This window comes from Phaeoacremonium minimum (genome assembly GCF_000392275.1).
Source record: "Phaeoacremonium minimum UCRPA7 unplaced genomic scaffold PA7_03_scaffold_160, whole genome shotgun sequence".
Classification (NCBI taxonomy): domain Eukaryota; kingdom Fungi; phylum Ascomycota; class Sordariomycetes; order Togniniales; family Togniniaceae; genus Phaeoacremonium; species Phaeoacremonium minimum.
This window is the reverse complement of record NW_006921067.1, coordinates 278,282-297,729: the sequence shown is the minus strand read 5'-3', so window position 1 is coordinate 297,729 and position 19,448 is coordinate 278,282. Positions and strand designations below refer to the sequence as shown.

Sequence of the window (19,448 nt, the reverse complement as noted above, 5' to 3'; positions counted from 1 at the left end):
GCACAGCATTTCCTGATCGTAAAACATCGGACAAGCTGGGGCTCCCCCCTTCCTGTGTTGAACTTCCCATCAATGAACGACTCTCGTCTTTTCCATCCTCTGGATCTTCTAGCTCATTGCTGTCGTTTCGATCTGTAAGCGGTCGCATTTCAATATCATTTGTCTCATCTCCCGTCCGCGGCGCATCTCTGAGCACTCCTCTTTCCTCCGAGTCCAAGTCCTGGCCTGTTGTGTTCGCAGCAGTCTCTGTTTCTTGAGCATCCTCCGTCCTACTCCTGCTGCCTCGTAAGGGCATTACGATCTTCCTGAGCCGGTCGCGCTCCACCCAGACGGCCATCATGAAACATTGAAGCGCCAACACTACGCAGTCTAGGAATAATAGGCTGAATTTAGACGTCGGTGCCTTCTGTCCAACGAAATCGATTATGATGCCACCATGGAGATATCCTCGAGCTGCCTCGCCGGCCTCCGGGAGAGAACAGACGAGATGAAGCAGCATGCATACGACATTCGGCACGACGATTGCTAAGACGGGCGGCGCGAATCGATGGGAGGGTAGCAACATGAGAAGCTCCTCCGATTTTGGTGTCAGGTAGACATACTGACTAATCGACCGGATGATTAATCGGAAGAAAGAACAGCTTGGGACGAATCATCAGAATGCTTGCTTCATAGGTTTTATCGATCCATATACTCACTCCATATAATACAACACGCAGATCTCTGCAAATACAAGCATATCCAAGCTAATCATGAGGTGGGTTATGAATTGCAGCTTCTTAGCCAGTCCAGCCTTGGCGCGGCGTGCAGCCGACGACGACGGAGGCCCACGACGCCGTCTTCTGTTCGCATCCTGAGTAGACTCGTCGACGGCGGCCTGGGTATTGTTGTCGTTAGTAGGCTCGTTGGCCGCGGAGCTCGCTGCGGGATCATTGTTCATAGCTCCGCGCGCATCTAAAGGGAGGGACTTCAATCAAAGATGTCCGTAGCCTCACATATTATGCTACGGCACAGCGATATGTTGCAAATTGAGGACCGCGCTGTTGACGTCACTCGTCAAGGAGCATGGGATAGAAAGGCGCGCATTTGACGAGTGGCTTCTTCGAGATAGCGATCGGGGTAGCCTCTCAATGTCGTGAGGTGGTAAGTGAGGCCCAGTGGAGCTTCTGATAGGTACACGAGATTGGCGCCTGGTTGGTTCTCGATTAAGGCCGAGTCACCTGTAATGTTCAGGCTCGCGCTTATGTTCGGCGCCGGAAAAATTGTTCTTGCTAGATATTCCCACCCTTGCGGACAAGCTAGTCCAGGTACTGAGTTACAGCGGCCAGGGTGGGTAAACCGGAGCCCAGACAATTTTCGACCCCTCGATCGTGAGTCAACGCATTTCACCTGTCGTTCTCCTTGGACCCAAACAGCTTGCGCAAGACGCAAATACTCGACCAGAAAATGGCTGCAACGGGTAGCGACCCCTCTGGGAATCTGAACCTCGAGGTTCTTCAGGCGCTGGCTAAATCAGACCCCGTTTTGTCGGCCGAGACCTTCCCTCAAGTTGCCTTCGAGGACATGAAAGCTACACTCGACAGATTAGGGTCCAGGTCCATGATCACATACGAGCCAATAGAGCGAGAAAAGGTCATTCTCGAACCGGAGGGACAAGAGATCGTGGCGAAGGGAAGCCACGAAGCGAGAGTCTTTGAAGCTGTGCGACAAGCGTTGGAGGGGCTTTCAATTGCCGATTTGGAAAAGGCTATTGGGGACAAGACTGTGGTGAAGGTCGGTCAGGGCAAGGCGTTCAGGGAGAAGTGGATCTCGAAAACCAAAGACAATAAGCTTGTTGCTTCCGTACGTGTCTGCTCATAGAAAATCGTGGTTACTGAATTGCTGACCTCTCTTTCAGAAAGAGTCGATTACCGACGTTACGAAAGAACAGCTTCAGACAATCCTAGAGACCGGAACGCACCCTGATGCGAAAGTCATCACGGATTTGAGGAAGCGCAAGCTTCTCAAGACGCAGAAGGTCATCAGTTTCAGAATACACAAGGGCCCCAAGTTCGCGCTGGAGATCACAAAGGAGGAGACAGACCTCACGGCCGAGATGCTGGCATCTGGTGCGTGGAAGACCGCAACCTTCAAACCATACAACTTCAAGGCATTGGGTGCCGATCAGCACGCTGGAGCTTTGCACCCACTGAACAAGGTGCGGCATGAATTCCGCCAAATCTTCTTCGAGATGGGCTTCGAAGAGATGCCTACGGACAAGTTCGTTGAGTCAGGCTTCTGGAATTTCGATGCACTCTTCGTGCCGCAACAGCATCCGGCGAGAGATCTCCAGGATACCTTCTACATTTCAGACCCCAAGCAGGCAAAGAGGCCTGGCCCAGTCGGATCCGACGACAAGAAAGACTACGAGGCTTACTGGAAGAATGTGCGTGAAGTTCACGAGACCGGAAAGTACGGATCAATCGGCTACAGATATCCGTGGTCAGAGGAAGAGTCCCTGAGGCTAGTCCTGCGAACCCATACCACTGCCATCTCAACAGCAATGCTGCACAAATTGGCCTATCAAAAGGGCCCAGACGGCCGTCCACCTCCGGCACGATATTTCTCGATTGACAGAGTGTTCAGAAACGAGTCAGTGGATGCCACTCATTTGGCCGAGTTCCACCAAGTGGAGGGTGTCATTGCCGACTATGGCTTGACGTTGGGAGGTCTCATGGAGTTCATGGAGATCTTCTTCGGCAAGATGGGCATTCATGACTTGAAATTCAAGCCTGCTTACAACCCATACACCGAGCCCAGTATGGAGATTTTCAGCTACCATAAGGGGCTGAACAAGTTGGTGGAGATCGGCAACAGCGGCATGTTCCGTCCGGAGATGTTGGAGTCTATGGGCTTGCCCAAAGACCTGAGAGTGTACGGTTGGGGTCTAAGTCTGGAGCGGCCGACTATGATCAAGTACGGCATCTCTAACATTCGAGAGTTGCTTGGGCACAAGGTGGATCTCAACTTCATCGAGAGAAACCCGGCAGTGCGACTAGACAAGAACTAGAGACAAAAAAGACGAGGAGGCAGCCAGGATAGAAGCGATTGTTGTTTCATGAATGTACGGGATTCAAAATGGGATGGACTAGAGGACGTACCTCTTGCTTTACTCAAAACTCATGGGCTGTTGGTCTGTTGCTTGAAGAGGCGCAGGTAGATGTGCTAGACAGAATCATCGGAGCATCTGGCTGTTGATTGGACAGTTAAGCATCAAACACTCACCGAGTCACCGAGATATCTTTCCCCGGACCCGAGACAACGGAGGGGCACAGGGGACTGTTAGGTAATTTAGGGTGGGGAGGCGGACAGGCCCTGGAAATGGATGGGAATCTTTCAGGTTCCGCATCTATTTACCGCAACTACCTAGGTACGTAGTAGTGTCCGAGCTTCCTCAACAATGATGCATCTCGACCCGCCTGTCCCAGACTCATATGTAGTACCTGGGCAGAACACAGTCTCTTGTGACTTGGATAGCAACACAGCCAGACACTCAGCTACTGAGACATTATTGAACCCACACACATCATTAAAGACGCATTGTCGTCAATACACACGTGCCGATGATAATCCCGTTTGTAGATCGCTCGGCATTGTAGTATAGGTGGCTTGGAGTGTACCGTAGTGGTAGTGGAGGTGGTGGGCTCCTGTTTCGGAGTAGAACTTCGATCCTCGTGGGGCTCAGAGATTTTTTTTTCATGTGCAGTCATATTGCATGCATACCTAACAGAACCTGAGAGTTGGTGCTTTAGGTTGTCCAGTGGCAGGGCAAGAAAAAAATCGATTGGGAAAGCTGCTAGTCACCGCTGCGCTATCTCTTATCGCGCCCCGCCAAAAGATTCTTTGCCCTGACTGAGATAGTCCGTCCTGCTTCTGCTCCGTCTGAGTCTTCTGAATCGCCTCATCCGCACTTACAAGTTCAAGCCTCCAAACCTGTCAATTGGATTGTCTTGCAGCAGGCAAATCTATTGCGGGTGCGATCAGGGGTCTCTCACGGCGGCAATTGCTCGTTTTCTTCTTCCTCTTCCCCCCCTCGCATCAACCTCCAATATGCCGTCGACCATGTCTCTGGCAGGTCGAGCTCCTGCTTTGCTCCGACATGGTCGGCGAGTCCCAGTGCCCGCCAGCTATGCTGTCCGGAGCTTCACTTCAGTTTCGACGAATCTCCTTCCCAGGACGCAGGTTCAGCCAAAGACTTTCGCCCAGAAGAGGAATTTCCTCACGAGCGCTTCTCGGCTCGCCTCTCCGGCAACCCAGGCCGCCCCGAACCCCCAGGCCTACCTCCAAAGCGGAGTTGTCAAGCCCCGGGAACACGTCGATGTCAAGAAGGTCTTGGTCATTGGAAGTGGTGGTCTTGCCATTGGCCAGGCTGGAGAGTTCGACTATTCAGGTTTGTCTACCATTGCGCTCTTCGAGGCGGTGACCGGTTGAATGAGTCACACGACATCAAGACATGCGCATGGATGCTAACAACATTGACTCCAAACAGGCTCTCAAGCTCTCAAGGCTCTGAAAGAGGCTGGTGTCTCGTCAATTCTTATCAACCCTAATATCGCAACTATCCAGACCAACCACTTCATCGCCGACGAGGTCTACTACCTCCCCGTCACCCCAGAGTATGTCACCTATGTCATCGAGAAGGAGCGTCCCGATGGAATCTTCCTGTCATTTGGTGGACAGACCGCCCTGAACTTGGGTGTCCAGATGCAGCGACTGGGCATATTCGAGAAGTATGGAGTCAAGGTCCTAGGAACTAGTGTGCGCACCCTCGAGGTCAGCGAGGATCGAGATCTTTTCGCGAAGGCGCTAGAGGAGATCAACATCCCCATTGCAAGGTCAATTGCTGTCAACACAGTTGAAGAGGCTTTGGACGCGGCGCAGAAAATTGGATACCCCATCATTGTTCGTGCCGCTTACGCCCTAGGTGGTCTGGGATCTGGTTTCGCCAACAACGAGGAGGAGCTCCGAAATATGGCCGCCCGATCACTTACTCTGTCTCCCCAGATCTTGGTTGAGAAATCCCTCAAGGGCTGGAAGGAGGTTGAGTACGAAGTCGTCCGTGATGCAAACAACAACTGCATTACTGTTTGCAACATGGAGAACTTCGACCCCTTGGGTATTCATACCGGTGACTCCATTGTGGTGGCGCCAAGTCAAACCCTCAGCGACGAGGAGTATCACATGCTTCGATCGGCTGCTATCAAGATTGTCCGTCATCTGGGTGTTGTTGGAGAGTGCAATGTCCAGTATGCGCTCCAGCCAGATGGCCTTGACTACCGTGTCATTGAGGTCAACGCTCGTCTTTCTCGATCTTCGGCTCTTGCGTCGAAGGCAACCGGATACCCCTTGGCATACACTGCTGCCAAGATCGGTCTGGGCCATAGCCTACCCGAGCTTCCTAACGCTGTGACAAAGACAACTACTGCCAACTTCGAGCCCTCGCTTGATTATATTGTCACCAAAATCCCCAGGTGGGATCTCTCTAAGTTCCAGCATGTTAAGCGAGACATTGGTAGTTCGATGAAGTCTGTCGGAGAAGTCATGGCTATTGGCAGGACTTTTGAAGAGTCGTTCCAGAAGGCTATCCGTCAAGTCGACCCCAAGTTCGTTGGCTTCCAGGGTGACAAGTTTGCGGATCTAGACTTTGAGCTCCAGAACCCGTCGGACCGCCGCTGGCTCGCCGTTGGCCAAGCTCTTCTTCATGAAAACTACACTGTTGACAGAGTGCATGAGTTGACGAAGATTGACAAGTGGTTCTTGCACAAGCTCATGAACATTGTCAATTGCACCAAGGAAATGCAAAGTGTCGGAAGCCTAGGCGGACTCAAGAAGGATCTCGTGACCAAGGCAAAGAAGATGGGTTTCTCTGATCGACAAATTGCCAATGCAGTTGGCAGCACTGAGGACAAGGTGCGTGCTCTCCGCCTGGAGTATGGCATCCGCCCTTGGGTCAAGAAGATCGATACTCTGGCTGCTGAGTTCCCTGCCGATACCAACTACCTCTACACGACATACAATGCTTCGTCGCATGATGTTACGTTCGATGACAACGGAACAATCATCCTGGGAAGCGGTGTATACCGTATTGGTAGCTCAGTCGAGTTCGACTGGTGTGCTGTGAGCGCTACACAAGCCCTTCGCAATCGAGGACACAAGACAGTAATGATAAAGTAAGCAACGTTTATTACATTTCTTATCTCTTATTACCTTTTTTACGGGTGTGGAAGCCGGGGACTCGGTACAGTCCGGAGTTTGAGACGAGTTTATCGCAACCCCTTTTCCGCCCCCTTTCGGCCCTTCACTTTCTTCAAAACGCATTTACTGACTCCAAGTGTTCAAAAGCTACAACCCAGAGACGTACAGCACAGATTTCGATACAGCGGATAAATTGTACTTCGAAGAGCTCAGTTACGAGAGGGTGATGGATATTTATGAGCTTGAGGCCGCGTCAGGTGTTGTGGTCTCTGTGGGCGGCCAGCTCCCCCAGAACATTGCACTTCGTCTCCAAGAGACTGGTAAAGCTAATGTTCTCGGCACTGATCCTAGGGATATCGACAAAGCTGAGGATCGTCAAAAATTCTCTGCTATTCTCGACAGCATTGGTGTGGATCAACCAGCTTGGAAGGAACTTACCTCCGTGAAGGATGCCGAGGAATTTGCTGAGCAAGTCGGTTACCCTGTGCTTGTCCGCCCTAGCTATGTCCTGTCTGGTGCTGCCATGACTGTCATTCGCAGCCAGGAAGACCTCAAGGACAAGCTTGAGGCTGCCAGTAATGTCTCACCGGATTATCCCGTTGTCATCAGCAAGTTCATTGAAGGAGCCCAGGAGCTGGATGTTGATGCTGTCGCTTCAGGCGGCAAGCTTATTATCCATGCTGTCAGTGAGCACGTTGAGCAGGCCGGTGTTCACTCCGGAGATGCTACTCTTGTCCTACCACCTGTTAGCTTGGATGATACTACTATGGACCGCGTTAAGGAGATTGCTGAGAAGGTTGCCAAGGCATGGAAGATTACTGGACCCTTCAACATGCAGATTATCAAGGCTGGGGACCCCGAGGGTGGCCTTCCCCTGCTAAAGGTCATTGAGTGCAACTTGCGTGCTTCTCGATCATTCCCCTTCGTCAGCAAGGTTCTGGGCACCAACTTCATCGACATCGCAACCAAGGCTCTCATTGGAGAGGATGTGCCTGAGCCAACTGATCTGATGGCTGTCAAGCGTGACTACGTTGCCACCAAAGTGCCGCAATTCTCATGGACCCGTCTTGCTGGTGCCGACCCCTTCCTCGGCGTCGAGATGGCTAGCACTGGTGAGATGGCCTGCTTCGGAAAGGATCTCGTCGAGGCTTACTGGACCTCTCTTCAATCTGCCATGAACTTCCGCGTCCCTGAGCCGGGTGAAGGTCTCCTCTTCGGCGGTGAGCTGAAGGAAGAGTGGCTCACCACCATCGTTGACTACCTTTCTCCCCTCGGCTACAAGCTCTATGCTGCCGACAACGAGGTGAAGGAGTTCCTGGAGTCCACTGCCAAGGACAAGGTCAGTGTCGAGGTTATTGAGTTCCCCAAGGAGGACAAGCGTGCTCTCCGGGAGGTCTTCAAGAAGTACGATATCCGCGGAGTCTTCAACCTTGCCCAGGCTCGTGGCAAGACTGTGATGGATGTTGACTATGTTATGCGCCGAAATGCCGTCGACTTCGGCGTTCCTCTCTTCATGGAGCCTCAGGTAAATTCCCAATCACTGCTCAAACATATCTTAGACCCAACTAATTGTTACAATCTTAGACCGCCAAGCTCTTTGCCCAGTGCATGAGCGAGAAGCTCCCCCGCAAGGAGGGCATCCCCCCTGAGGTCCGCCGGTGGTCCGAGTTCTTGAAGGGCAAGCCCCTGTAGATAAGTTGTAGCAAAGCAGCGCCAGACATTCCACTGTCAGGATTGCTGTCTTAGGCGTTCCGGGTTCCTTTAGATTGAAGCGCGTGGGAAATCCTTTCATATCTCCTCAAACAGATCTGTCCTGTGGATCTATCTTTTCGACTGTCAAGGCGGAAATGCGGAAAGATTTATTTTGCAAAAAAAATTAACTTAAGTACCCCCCTCCGGAACCCAGGGCTGCTAGGTCTCAGGTCTTGTCATCCAGTTTGAAAGCTAGTTTCTAGAGCAGAGGGGAGTAATGGCGATTAAAAGTTCATTGCTGTTGTCGGAATGACGGGGCAGACTTTGGCTCATATCAATACCACAACAATTACTTAAATGAAACGTATGTTAAAGACCATATTATTGTACTGGTTATTTCACTACAATACTCTAGTTCCAAGTGTTCGTTGGGCCCATATGTAGATAATAACCGTTTATTACCAGGCAGTGCAAGCGGTATCTTCAAAATTGGGCGCAAAATCCGGGGATTCACTTAGGGGTATCACATTCTAGGCTAAGAATATTTGTTATGTACCGGGGAACAATATACCTGTGTGACTCTTAGAGGGATTGGGATAATTTTCATTTCATTTCTTGTGCAATGCGGAAACTAACAGCCGTAGTCGCCTGTTCTAAATGCTTGATCCCTCTAACGCCAGATAGCAGCCTGCCACAGACTGCTTGGATATGCCCCCGAAGTTCTCAACTACAGTACAACACCTTGACCCGATTGGTCAGGATCTGCCCCTTTTCTTCTTCGAAGAGGTTGTGACGGATTGAGTCATGTCCCATCAAGGGGGCGTCGTTCATCAACTGGATGGGTTCAGCCTAACGGCAGCAATGCGCTTAGCAAGACGTTCTTCGGAATCTGCACCCGGGAGGGAAGAAGGGGTATCATCGTCTCCAACACCTCGGGCACGTTTGGGAGTTCTCTCACCAGTCGATTGCAAGATCGCCAGCAGCGTCTGCCAGCCAGTTGTTGACCGAAGTTGGAACGAGTCCGCGAGGTCGTGCTGTGTCGCCACACGACACAACAGTCCTTCCTCATCCTAGAGTGATATTGTCAGCTATTTGTGACCTAAGCGTAGGGTGATTAAGCCACTTACCTTTCCTAAGACGCCCATTTGATGGAGGAAGCATAGGAGATGGAAGTTGGACACCGCTAGAGCTCCAGAATCCGGTTTAGAGTTGACCTTAAGCATCTTAGCGGCATCAGAATGCTCTTGACTTTCGCCCATGTATTCTCGGTTCTCGATCGGGAATCCAAGGTCAGTGAAGGCTGGCTTGGGCGCATCAGGGAAACCGTGGGTCAATGTAACGAAGAGATACTCAACCGGGAAGGCTGGCTTCGCATTTTCCTGGACGTTAGCGCCATACTCGTTAATCTTTCGGTAGAACACCTCTGGTATGTAGCGAGTTCGGCTGACAGACCCATCGTCTTCTTCCTCGTCTCGGACAAGCATGGAATTTGGGTCTGCTGAAGGCTCGACAATATCTGCTCGGACCATTTCTACCGCCTCATTCGACATCTGGTAAGCTGAGATTGAGATTTCGCCCTGCTCGTTGCCCGTGATGATGCAAGTTACGAAGTTTGACCCGAACCGACCTGTATCACTCCATTTTGTTGGTTTCGGGTGCTGAGCTTGCAGTCGCGCGGAGAAGCAAATTTCTTGTGATGACAGGTAGTAAGAGTCCGCATGTCGCTTACAGATGACTGAGCCGTCACCGGCGCCAGCATCTAGCAGATCGGTCCAGATCACACCAATTTGCTCTAGTCCGCAGAGCTTGGCCACTGTATTGATTTCCTTTTCGTTATCCCAGGGATTCAGGGTCACGCCATCGACCTCATCAACTTGAGGTGGCTCATAAATCGCCTCCACCACTGCCTTGACACCGAGAGGTACAACCTCATACTCTGCATACTTGCCGTACATGTAGCCGACTCTTTGGCCTCCAGTTCTTCGCCATGAGTCTATGAAGCTGTCGATAATGGCTGGCGAGGCGAATTCAACGTGGTCTACCATGCGGAATGTTGGCGGCTGTAGAGTGATCGCACTAGGCTGGCACTTGGTGCAGATACCTTCTGGCCACTGCGGATGACCTGAAGGACAGTCTCGCTTCACCCTGTAGTAAGGCTCTACTAGGGGAGGAATGAAAGATGCGCCGAGCTCAGGTTTGTTCTTCTCCGAGTTAATCTTCTTTAGGTATGAGTGGTATGACAGGTACTTGATCTTCTTCTCTTCGAGGTACTTGGCATTGAAAGGGTCGAGTGGCATGCAATAATCGCACATGCCCTTGGGACCGTGGCGACACATCTTGTCCATCTTCCGCGGTATCTTGCCATCCTTCTTATCTAGCCTGTCGTCCAGTTTCGACTGGACCACTACCTCCCAGGGGTTCTTGATCTTCTCGGATGGGGACAGCAGCGGTGGCGGGTCAATAGGCAGGTCCTCGGCGGGGAGAATGGGCTTCCCATTCAAGCGATTTGTTGACGATATCGGGGCTGTGGGTGCGTCTCCGTTCGCATGGCCGTTCGATTGACCCTCAGCGTACTGATAGTTAATGAAGATTAGATCTCCATGGCTATACGAGGTCAGTCAAACAAACACTCTCCTAGAAAGTTGCACATGATCATACTTGAGGCCGATTTGGCCGATTTTGACGCCGGCAATCTCGACCAGGTTCTTTGAGTCTCCGCCGGTAGGGGCATTCGATAGCGTAATGGTCCTGGCATCGACAGTAGACGGTAGTTGCGGCAACAACTGCAAGCATGAGACAAGCTCCTAACCACAGCGATAAGGGGGATCACATACTTTGCGACCAAGCTCCTTAAAAGTGTCAGTCTTCTCTACGGCCACGCGGACCATGCCATCCGGGCCCCGGAGTCTTAGTAACATCGTGGGCGTCAGTACGAGGCGGGGTTGATGTCTGATGTCTGGTGAGAAAATGAGGGATTCAGAAGGTCTCCAAAAGAGTGATACCGTCGCTCACCTGCCAAGAAGAGGCAGTACGATTCGTAGGTGTTTTGCGGCGGTGATTATTGAGGCGGTGGTCGTGTGGTTGTTCACGAGTTGGAGGAAGTCGTAGAGGTCGGAAGGTTAGGGAGCTTGCTTAGGTAGGTATGTATTTGGGAGCTCGGGCAAGAGCCGCCACACCTCTCGCGTCATACAGTTGTGCCTGGCCCGTACTGTATCTAGTGGGTGCGGTACATCGAGACAGGTACCTAAATTACCTACCCACCGTCCTTAGTGTCTGATTACCTTACCTGAGGTGAGACTGCCGGCCCGGAAAAACACCCCGCACTGAACGGTGAGGTGTGCTGGGCATACTGCATAGTAGGGCAGTCTCGGAGAAACACCCCTGTAAGCAGCCGCCTGCCCAGTTAGCCAAAAGCCAAAAGCCAAATACATGAACGGCCACGTTAAATTTTGGGGGTCCAATTAAGCCGTTCACTATACAGAATCCAAGTACACCTGTCATCTTGAAGCGCTTTTGTCTGGCCTTCCATTCATTCATTCATTCGGGATCGTCCACCACCACAACGAAGCTGGGGTGAACTCTTCACCACGCCCACGATTCTTCTCTTTGCCGATTTGATTCCGTCTTTCATCCTTTATTTTGGCTCTGCCTCTCCTTCTCTTGCGCCAGAGCTCTTTCTTAACAAGAAGTCGGCAACATGTTTGACATCGACTGGAGGGGCCTACTGCTCCCCTTTGCCTACGTGATCGTGCTCGGCGGCACCTTCATGACCTTTTCCACAATCTACCGAAAGAGGAAAGCTGGTGCGTGGAATGTCAGATCCCAGACCTGTTCTGCTCTGTACTAATCAAGCATCTCAGCCCAAAGCGCCAATCTGGCCCCGTGGTTTCCTCCGCACTTACAACGAAACGTCTACCTCTCGCTCCTCCATCTCGAACCAGAAGAGGGCAAGGAGAAGTCTCCTAAGATCCCCGACAGTGTTCTGCGTGCTGCACTCCTGCGCCGCGCCGTTGAGGACATCCACCGCATTATCCAGATCCGGACCGCCAAGGCCGCATGTTCTTCTCTGCTCCAACGAGGTAGTGTTGGCGATGATCTATGGCAGCGTTTCCAGCGCGCCGAGAAGGAGATGGAGGAGGAGCTCAGAGATGTCGTAATGGAGGTGAGTGCTCTGCAGGTTCAATTACAAATCCCTTGTCCTATGCTGACAGCTGCTCAGGCCAATGCGCTCGCTCCAAACTGGGGCCAGACCATCTTCCAGTCCGCGAACGAGATTGCAGGAAACACGACTCTACGGAAGCGCCTTGACGAGATTCAGGCGCAGGCCGCCACCGAGAAGGAGTGGTGGGAGAAGCGACGGGCCGCTATCCAGTCCGACTTTATGAAGGAGCTGGACGACGCCGAGAAGAAGCCTACCAGCGAAGATGATGCCGTGCTGGTAGATCCCAGCACACCATCTGGCACCCCAGCCGGCAGCAAGAAGAAGAGGGGCAAGAAATAAGGCCTGCCCCGGACCAGCAAGGGCAAATCTACTGTATAATACGACTTGATACACCAGGGGTTCTTAATGGGCATAATCCACGGCATATGGTTTGCGCGGCGTTGACGGCTTGAAAAAGAAGGGAACAAATGCCATTACCATTTTAGACCTAACTCCTTGCCTACTATCTGAGCTGTGAAGTCAAATATGCAATAACGCTGAAGAACAAGATAAAGACGCTACTTCGGAACTAGACATTAAAAATGTCACGAATACCACGGCAGCTTCCTTCTAAATGCTTCCTCATCCTCCGCGATCCTCGCCTGTCTCGCTTCCTCCATGATCTGCTCCTCGGTCCTGAGACTGACAGGAGTGTCACAGCCCCTCAAGCCAATAAACTTGCCAATCTTTCTTCTCTTCTCCTCCAGCGTCAAACCCTCGGCCCAAGTGATGGGACAGGGGTAGTGCGCTGTCCACATGCAGGGCGTTCTCTGGTGATAGAATCGCGCTAGTTGGTCCAACTGCTCGTCTGTCAGGAGCCAGAAGTTGAGTAATGTGTTTGGGAAGGCCGGATGGATCTGCCCCGTGGAAAGCTGCACCAGCGGAGCCAGGGGCAATGCCATCTGCTTGAGCTTCTTGTCGAGCTCGGGGCTCTTGACCGCTCGGCGGCTACCGACTATCGTCGGTGGTTGTTGACTTGAATAGTTCATCTCTTGCGCTATTCGCTTTGCTTTCTGAATGTAAAAGGATTGTATTTGTCTCTTTGTATCGAGATATGTAGTGAGAGAATGTGAGAGTGCAAATGTCTGGACGTGCGCCTGTTGCTGAGGCTATCGCTGCCGGCAGCAATGTGGAAGACTAGATGCACTTGAATTACTGTGACAACGCAAGGGATTGGGGAGTCGAGTTCGGGGAATGGTCGCGCAGACTTGGGCCTTCTTGTACATAGACCAAATGCTCGGTGTTTCTTTGTTGCACTTGGGAACTCTTTGGACAACTGTGGGCGGCTTTACAAGTCAGCCCTCTTTGTTGACTTGTTTCTATATTAGGCTTCGAGTCACTTTGTTGGGTTGCTTGTTCAATGCTGCACTCTTTGATCCCATAACGCACCTCTTGCCGGCGGAGGCTAGTCCCGACTGAAATACCCGCGACTGAAAGCCTGGTTGAGCAACACATCTATTGTTCTGAGAGATGTAACTAGGGAAGCTATGGTTGAAGCTATGGGTGAACAATGCGGCCGGATTTCTCCATGAGCGTCCATATCTCTCTAAGGAGCTCCGTACAGTGCTTTGGCTATAGCCATTTCAACTTTGCAATGTGGTCTGCTTTCTTCTTGCTTGCCTTGACGAAGCCCAGTGCTCTCAAGTCAGCAAGAGCTCGGTAGAACAACACTAATGCAGTTCGCTCATCAACTTCTCCCTCGCTGTCCTCGCCTACCTGAGTATAGAACGCCGTCCACAAATCTGCCACATTGATGAGAGCTCCGGTCTCAAGATATAGATGGTATAGAATGGCCGTCGCAGGAAGAGTAGACGCGACACCGCCCTGTGCCTCGCCACAACAAGCACAAGCCAGGTAGTCGTGCGGTCGAGCAAGAGCCCGCTCCAGCACTGAACCTGGTCGTGGGGTGAAGACGTCCTTGTGAGGAGACTTGAAATCGAAACGCCAAATCTCGTGGAGAAACATGCTATCGGAGGGCTCGCACGATACCGCAGCCGTCAGATGCTCTACCAGAGCATCAATTAAGTCCGTATAAGCGTTGTCTTCCTCCGTTAGAGTAGCAGTGTCTTGGCTGAGCTGGACTTTCTGTGCGATGACCGTAGTTCGCAAGATTTTGCTCTGCGCAGTGTACTTGCTTCGCAAGCTCTGTCCCTTTGCTTCAACCTGAGCCTTCAGTTTTTCTATCTCCTGATCGATCGAGAATAATTCATTCAGGAGATCCTGCGATTCAGCTTCCCACCCGCGCACGCCCAAGTCTGCATCGCCTGTCTTGGTCACAGCGATTACGCGCCGTATGAGTGCAACGACCTCGTCAGGGGTCATCCGTCTCATAGAATCTAGGAAGTCTGAGGTCTCAGCCTGGAAGTCGATACCATCCATTGTACCATTTATGTATAAAGTTATGAAGTTTTCCTTCGGCAGTCCTGTTGCGATGAGGTACAGAACTGATCTCAGAAGCACTGTGGTCCACTTCTTGCCGAGAACAACGTGTCTTGTGGCTTGTTTTTCGAGATATGCGTCGTCAGTGAGCAGAGGTCTTATATGCTGAACACTTGAAGCTTCTATGGCTGCTTCGACATGAGAGCGGAAAGATGGCAGGTTACGAGCAGCTTCGAGATGTTCTGTCTGCACGACATCGTTCCCGAGCTGTTCAGCTGGCGCTATGAATATGGACAGCGGATTCGCATAGAAATGGCACATGTACGTATACTAATTGTCCGTCAGCGCCCCTGTTATCCCGAGTACTCATTCAGCATGTTCTTACCTTCAAAGAGCTAATAAAATCTTGTATGCCTGCTACTTGATCCTGTTGTCGGTCAACAATGCTCCGCAGCAAAGAGGGCCCAATTAGCAGAGGGCTCTGGGCGTGAGCCACGGCACATTTGAATATGCTCTCGAGGACAGCAGAGGCTTGCACGACATCGAATTGGCTGCCATACAAGTGTTGCGCAGCAGACTTGGGTAGTCTTGCCTGAAATAGCTCGACTGAGGTTGCAACACCAAAGAGAAGTGTGAACTGTATGCGATTTTGCCAGGACCTGCACATTTGTTAGTTCAAAATCATCCATAGTTGAACGGGCGCATACTGGAAAAGCTCTATCAGATCAGTTAGAAGGCTAGTATCAAAGGCCTCGCTATCCTGGAATGCAATGATGACCTGCTTCGACTCATGAGTCTGCACGAACGCATAAAGCGCTTCTAGGTCGTAATCAAGGTACTTCCGGCCCTGGTAATATCAGCCGCTGGCTCCGTTGATGGCGTCGTTCTGACTCACATCTTTTCCGATAGAAACCTCGGCGTCTTCCTCAGAGTCGGATCCTCGTCGAGTAACATCTCGAATGATCTTCTTCAGGGACGCCTTCAAGTTTGGAGCCTCCGCAGACAGCACCCGAACGAACTTGCCCTCTACGACATCATGGAGGCTTTCGGCAAGCTGGCCAAAGAGGAGGTCCTGAGATGCAATGTTGGGGCCAGTTATGATGAAAGCAGATGGAATCTTCGCTCTAGAGAAAGATCAGCGGACTCTGCCAGGTGAGAAATGTAGCTGTTGCCACCTACGTTTCCGCATGCGCCTCGCGAACGAACGAGCCAACCTCCTCCAGTGTTGTTGTATTGGATTCTCTCAACACATTCTGGCGCTAGATTTTAGCATATTACTCATGAGTTGATACCTGTAAAGCATACCTGGATGCGGGAGTCGATGCCGGCCCACGTCTCTTCGTATAACTGCTGACGCAAGCTCATACAGGCTGCCGATTCTGTCTCAAACAGACGCGGGAATTCGGACAATTTCTGGACCTTCACGGGCCCTTGAGTTGACTTGCGAGAAACCTTCCTCTTCTTGGCCGGACGGGCATTTTCTACCGGCTCATCATCAGGGTTGAAGATGTAGGCGGCCTGACAGGGTCAGTATCGGCAAGTATCTTTTCAGACAGCATATCCTGTAATTCTTACCTGATGATCATTATCCAGAAAGCCATCAACTTCTGCTTCGGCCATGGCGGAAGCTACTTGTTCTTCAATTTGTAGCTTGTCCGAACAGTTTGATGAGGCGCGTGAGAGCATATGGGGCGCGTCGTGACACGACTAAAGCTCAAGCCACCCACTCTAAAAAGTATCCCTAGGTAGCAAGCGACACCCCCTGTAGGACCTCCCCAGGTGAAGCGCTGTAGTGACCACCAATTTGGAAGTATGAAGCTCATCACATATTCACAGCACGCTTGACAGGACATTGACGGTTGAAGATCTTCACTAGCTTCGATCTAGTTTCTCTCAATCTAGAGCTGACTTTTATTTGCAACGAAACCGAGCCTCGCAAGAGGAACTTGATTGCATCTATAGCCGAACGCATACTACCTCTGGTTGAAGGCCAACCACCCAGCACACGTATAGCCGCTTGCCCTGTCTCTCAATCATTGCCATCATTGATCTCAAATGATCATGCCGATCCGCCTGCCTGCCTCCTTTCCATCCCAAACAGTAATCAGTTTTGTACAAGGGGTCAACCAAAACCCAACGGAAATGAAGCAATCTCTGAGCCATAACGCCAGAAATCGAGCGAGCCGTCTTCCCGTCCTCGTGACGTGGAATCGATGTAATTTTACAAGACTCGCTACAGCATTGATCGCTGTTACCTAGCATGGCTTCTGTAGAGCCTGCGTAGTACGCCAACTTTAAGCCCACCGAGCTCTCTTGGTTCTATAACATCCATTCCTTGCCGTCCATATATCCCAGACACAGCGCTGGGGAAATTGCCGTATTTGAGGTACTATATGGCCTCAAGCAGCGGCAGTGGCCTCAGTTGCCTCTGGGGCCTTGACTGGCTGTTTCCCGTCAGTATTTGGACTCAATGTTGGATCGTGGGGTTTTGACTCACCTCTTCCGCGACTGGCTTGTCGGCAGCCGGCTGATCCTTAGCAGTCTCAATCGGGGCCGACTTCTCCTCGACCTTGGGGGCATCTGTCTCGCCATTTTCCTTGACACCGTTGGTAGCCTTAGGCTCCTCCTTCTTCTCAGCAGACTTGGACGAGGTGCCATTGACACCATTGGTAGGCGCGGCAGCCGCGGGCGCTCCATCGACCGCTAGGATCTTATTCCATTTCTCGAGCAGAGCGGTAGAACGCGGCTTGAACTGAAATTCATCTTCCTTCGGGATGTTCTCGAGCTTCAGAATAGCCTTCAACACCTTGTTGATCTTCGTGACACGGATGATGCTGACTTCCAAATCAGGAAGACCCTCCAGCTTGGTGATATACTCGGACATCATCTTCATCTCCTCCTCCTTAGGCTCTTGGTCTCGAGCAAGAAGTCCCTTCTGGAGCTTGTGCCGGAGGAAGAGTACTTCCTTCTACGTGACTGTTAGCTGGGTGACCTTTCAAGTATAGTGTCAATACTGACCTCCTTCCGTTGATGTCGCTCCTCGGGACTGAGTTCAGGCTCCTTCGGTGCCTGTGGTTCTGACTTCTTCTCCTCGGTGTCCTTGCTCTTCTTCGCCTTGGGCTTGGCAGGCTTAGAATCGTCCTTGACTTTTCCAGACTTTGGAGTGGGGACACCGTTGGCTGTCTTGGGAGTAGAATTGTTAGTAAGCTTAATCTTAGGCTTCTTGACGGAGTCCGATCGCTGAGGTGTCTGTCGGTATTAGAATGATGTCTATGAGATGGAAAGGGGGGTCCAAACTAACAGCCGTGTCGTCCTCGGCCTTGCGCTTCTTAGTCTTCTTCTCCTTGGCGGGCTCCTCGCTGGCATCGGCCATCTCGACATCCTCATCAACATCGGCGCCCTTGGACTTTCTGCTCTTCTTTGCAGGGGTGGCTTGAGCCTTAGCTTCCAGGGCCTGCTGATGGGCGGCCTGGTCTTCCGCAAATTGCTGAAGAAGTCCCTTGTAGTGCTCGAGGGAATTGTGCTGAGCGGCAAGCTGATGCGCGTCAACGAGATCCTTGCGCATCTTCGAATTGATAAGGTCGAGGACCTTGTCGGGTTCGAGGTCGACCAAGTCAGCATTCGCAACCCAGCCACTAGTACAGAATCCGTCAGTACAGAATGTCATGCAATTGAGACAACGGACGTGCCGCATCATCTTGTGCCAGCTTACAATTCGTTTGTAGACAGATACATAACCGGGAAGGTTCTGTCGGCAGCTCGCTTGCCACCATCTGCGTAATCCTCACGGTACGTGCCATCTGCGCGGGCAGCGGTCACAGGACGCGACTTAATAAGGGAGAGGGGGAGCATCTCCTCATCGCAGATGATACAGGGCCATGGAGGGTAGCCCTTGAGTTTGATGAAGAAGTGATCGCCGGGCTTTGCATCTAGGTGAAGAATGCGCGCCTTGGAAGCCTTCTTGCTCAAGGTCTTGCCCTTGCCACCGGCGGGACCAGTAGACTTGCGACGCGCAACAGTCTTTGCAGGTGTAGTAGAGCTGCCAGCAACAGTATCGCCCTCGGCGTTAGGGGCTGCTTCAGCAGCCTGATGGTCCTCGGGCTTGCTCGCGGGCTCCTCGGTGACTGGGGCAGGGGCTGCCTCGTCAGCATCTTTCATCACGACGTCACCAACAGGGGCAGCATCTTCAGTAGGTTTCTTTGCAGGTTCTGCTCAAAGGGGATAAAGGTCAGTCAAGATATTGCAATGCGCTCAGATGTTGTCGGCAAAGGATAGCTACCTTCAGCTGCCTTGGTAGGCTCCTCTTCTTTGGGCGCAACCGCGACAGGCTGCTCAGCCGACACAGGCTCGTCCACTTTCTCACTAGCTGGAGCTGTAGTCTCAGATGAGGCAGTTGGTGCACCAGCAGTAGTGGTGGTGGCCTCGTCGACCTTGGGAATCTCCTCGGTGGGAGCCGCAGCTTGTGCGCTACCCTCGGCAGACATGGCGGAGAGTGGCGATGGGGTGTCAAAGACGTGTTTCGTCACAAAGTCAGTTAAATCTGAGATTAAAAGAGCACAGATGCACGCGTTGTTCGCGTTGATAATGGGAAGTCGGGTGGATTGGGACGCGGTTCAATGGATGCGGTGGACAAGATAAGGTGATGAAGTGCTCCACGACACGGTGCGTTGGTCGGTCGTGAGTTGGGGAGGGAAAAGAATTTGGCAGGGAAAAAGTGACGGAACGAATCTCACAAATGGGAAGCACGCGCAGGTTGGTTTCTGTGAGACAATGACGCACGGACCAACACTCATAACTACTTGCCTACCCCTACGCACACAATCCATCAAGCTCACCCCCAGCCTCCTCTGAGCCCTCCAAAAACAGGCATCCAAGGCTGACTGAGCCGGCGTCTCTCATCCACAGATGGTTCACTGCCTTCTCCTAGCCCTATCCCCATTAT

The 19,448-nt window shown here is 51.9% G+C and overlaps 6 protein-coding genes across 6 annotated transcripts; 3 read left to right on the top strand and 3 right to left on the bottom strand.

The window, feature by feature from the left end:
* Positions 1–1,446: 1,446 nt before the first annotated feature.
* UCRPA7_2448 (putative phenylalanyl-trna synthetase alpha chain protein) lies at positions 1,447–3,049 on the top strand (the record flags this gene model as incomplete). Its single annotated transcript, XM_007914950.1, has 2 exons — positions 1,447–1,842; positions 1,898–3,049. 2 exons carry the CDS (start codon positions 1,447–1,449, stop codon positions 3,047–3,049), a joined length of 1,548 nt encoding a protein of 515 aa, XP_007913141.1.
* Positions 3,050–4,089: 1,040 nt separating this feature from the next.
* Positions 4,090–7,926, top strand: UCRPA7_2447 (putative carbamoyl-phosphate synthase arginine-specific large chain protein; the record flags this gene model as incomplete). The annotated part of the gene is made up of 4 exons (XM_007914979.1): positions 4,090–4,429; positions 4,529–6,209; positions 6,382–7,759; positions 7,819–7,926. The coding sequence occupies 4 exons, from the start codon at positions 4,090–4,092 to the stop codon at positions 7,924–7,926; spliced, it is 3,507 nt and encodes a 1,168-aa protein (XP_007913170.1).
* An 830-nt stretch (positions 7,927–8,756) lies between these two features.
* On the bottom strand, positions 8,757–10,844 carry UCRPA7_2446 (putative npl4 family protein; the record flags this gene model as incomplete). Its single annotated transcript, XM_007914976.1, has 4 exons — positions 8,757–8,996; positions 9,054–10,530; positions 10,585–10,709; positions 10,761–10,844. 4 exons carry the CDS (start codon positions 10,842–10,844, stop codon positions 8,757–8,759), a joined length of 1,926 nt encoding a protein of 641 aa, XP_007913167.1.
* A 779-nt stretch (positions 10,845–11,623) lies between these two features.
* On the top strand, positions 11,624–12,427 carry UCRPA7_2445 (putative translocation protein sec66 protein; the record flags this gene model as incomplete). Its single annotated transcript, XM_007914981.1, has 3 exons — positions 11,624–11,729; positions 11,787–12,088; positions 12,146–12,427. 3 exons carry the CDS (start codon positions 11,624–11,626, stop codon positions 12,425–12,427), a joined length of 690 nt encoding a protein of 229 aa, XP_007913172.1.
* A 1,272-nt stretch (positions 12,428–13,699) lies between these two features.
* On the bottom strand, positions 13,700–16,192 carry UCRPA7_2444 (putative origin recognition complex subunit protein; the record flags this gene model as incomplete). Its single annotated transcript, XM_007914974.1, has 7 exons — positions 13,700–14,836; positions 14,892–15,165; positions 15,214–15,353; positions 15,402–15,630; positions 15,686–15,759; positions 15,812–16,024; positions 16,082–16,192. The coding sequence occupies 7 exons, from the start codon at positions 16,190–16,192 to the stop codon at positions 13,700–13,702; spliced, it is 2,178 nt and encodes a 725-aa protein (XP_007913165.1).
* Positions 16,193–16,905: 713 nt separating this feature from the next.
* UCRPA7_2443 (putative pwwp domain-containing protein) lies at positions 16,906–18,990 on the bottom strand (the record flags this gene model as incomplete). The annotated part of the gene is made up of 6 exons (XM_007915027.1): positions 16,906–16,950; positions 17,004–17,474; positions 17,525–17,755; positions 17,808–18,141; positions 18,219–18,714; positions 18,786–18,990. The coding sequence occupies 6 exons, from the start codon at positions 18,988–18,990 to the stop codon at positions 16,906–16,908; spliced, it is 1,782 nt and encodes a 593-aa protein (XP_007913218.1).
* Positions 18,991–19,448: the final 458 nt, after the last annotated feature.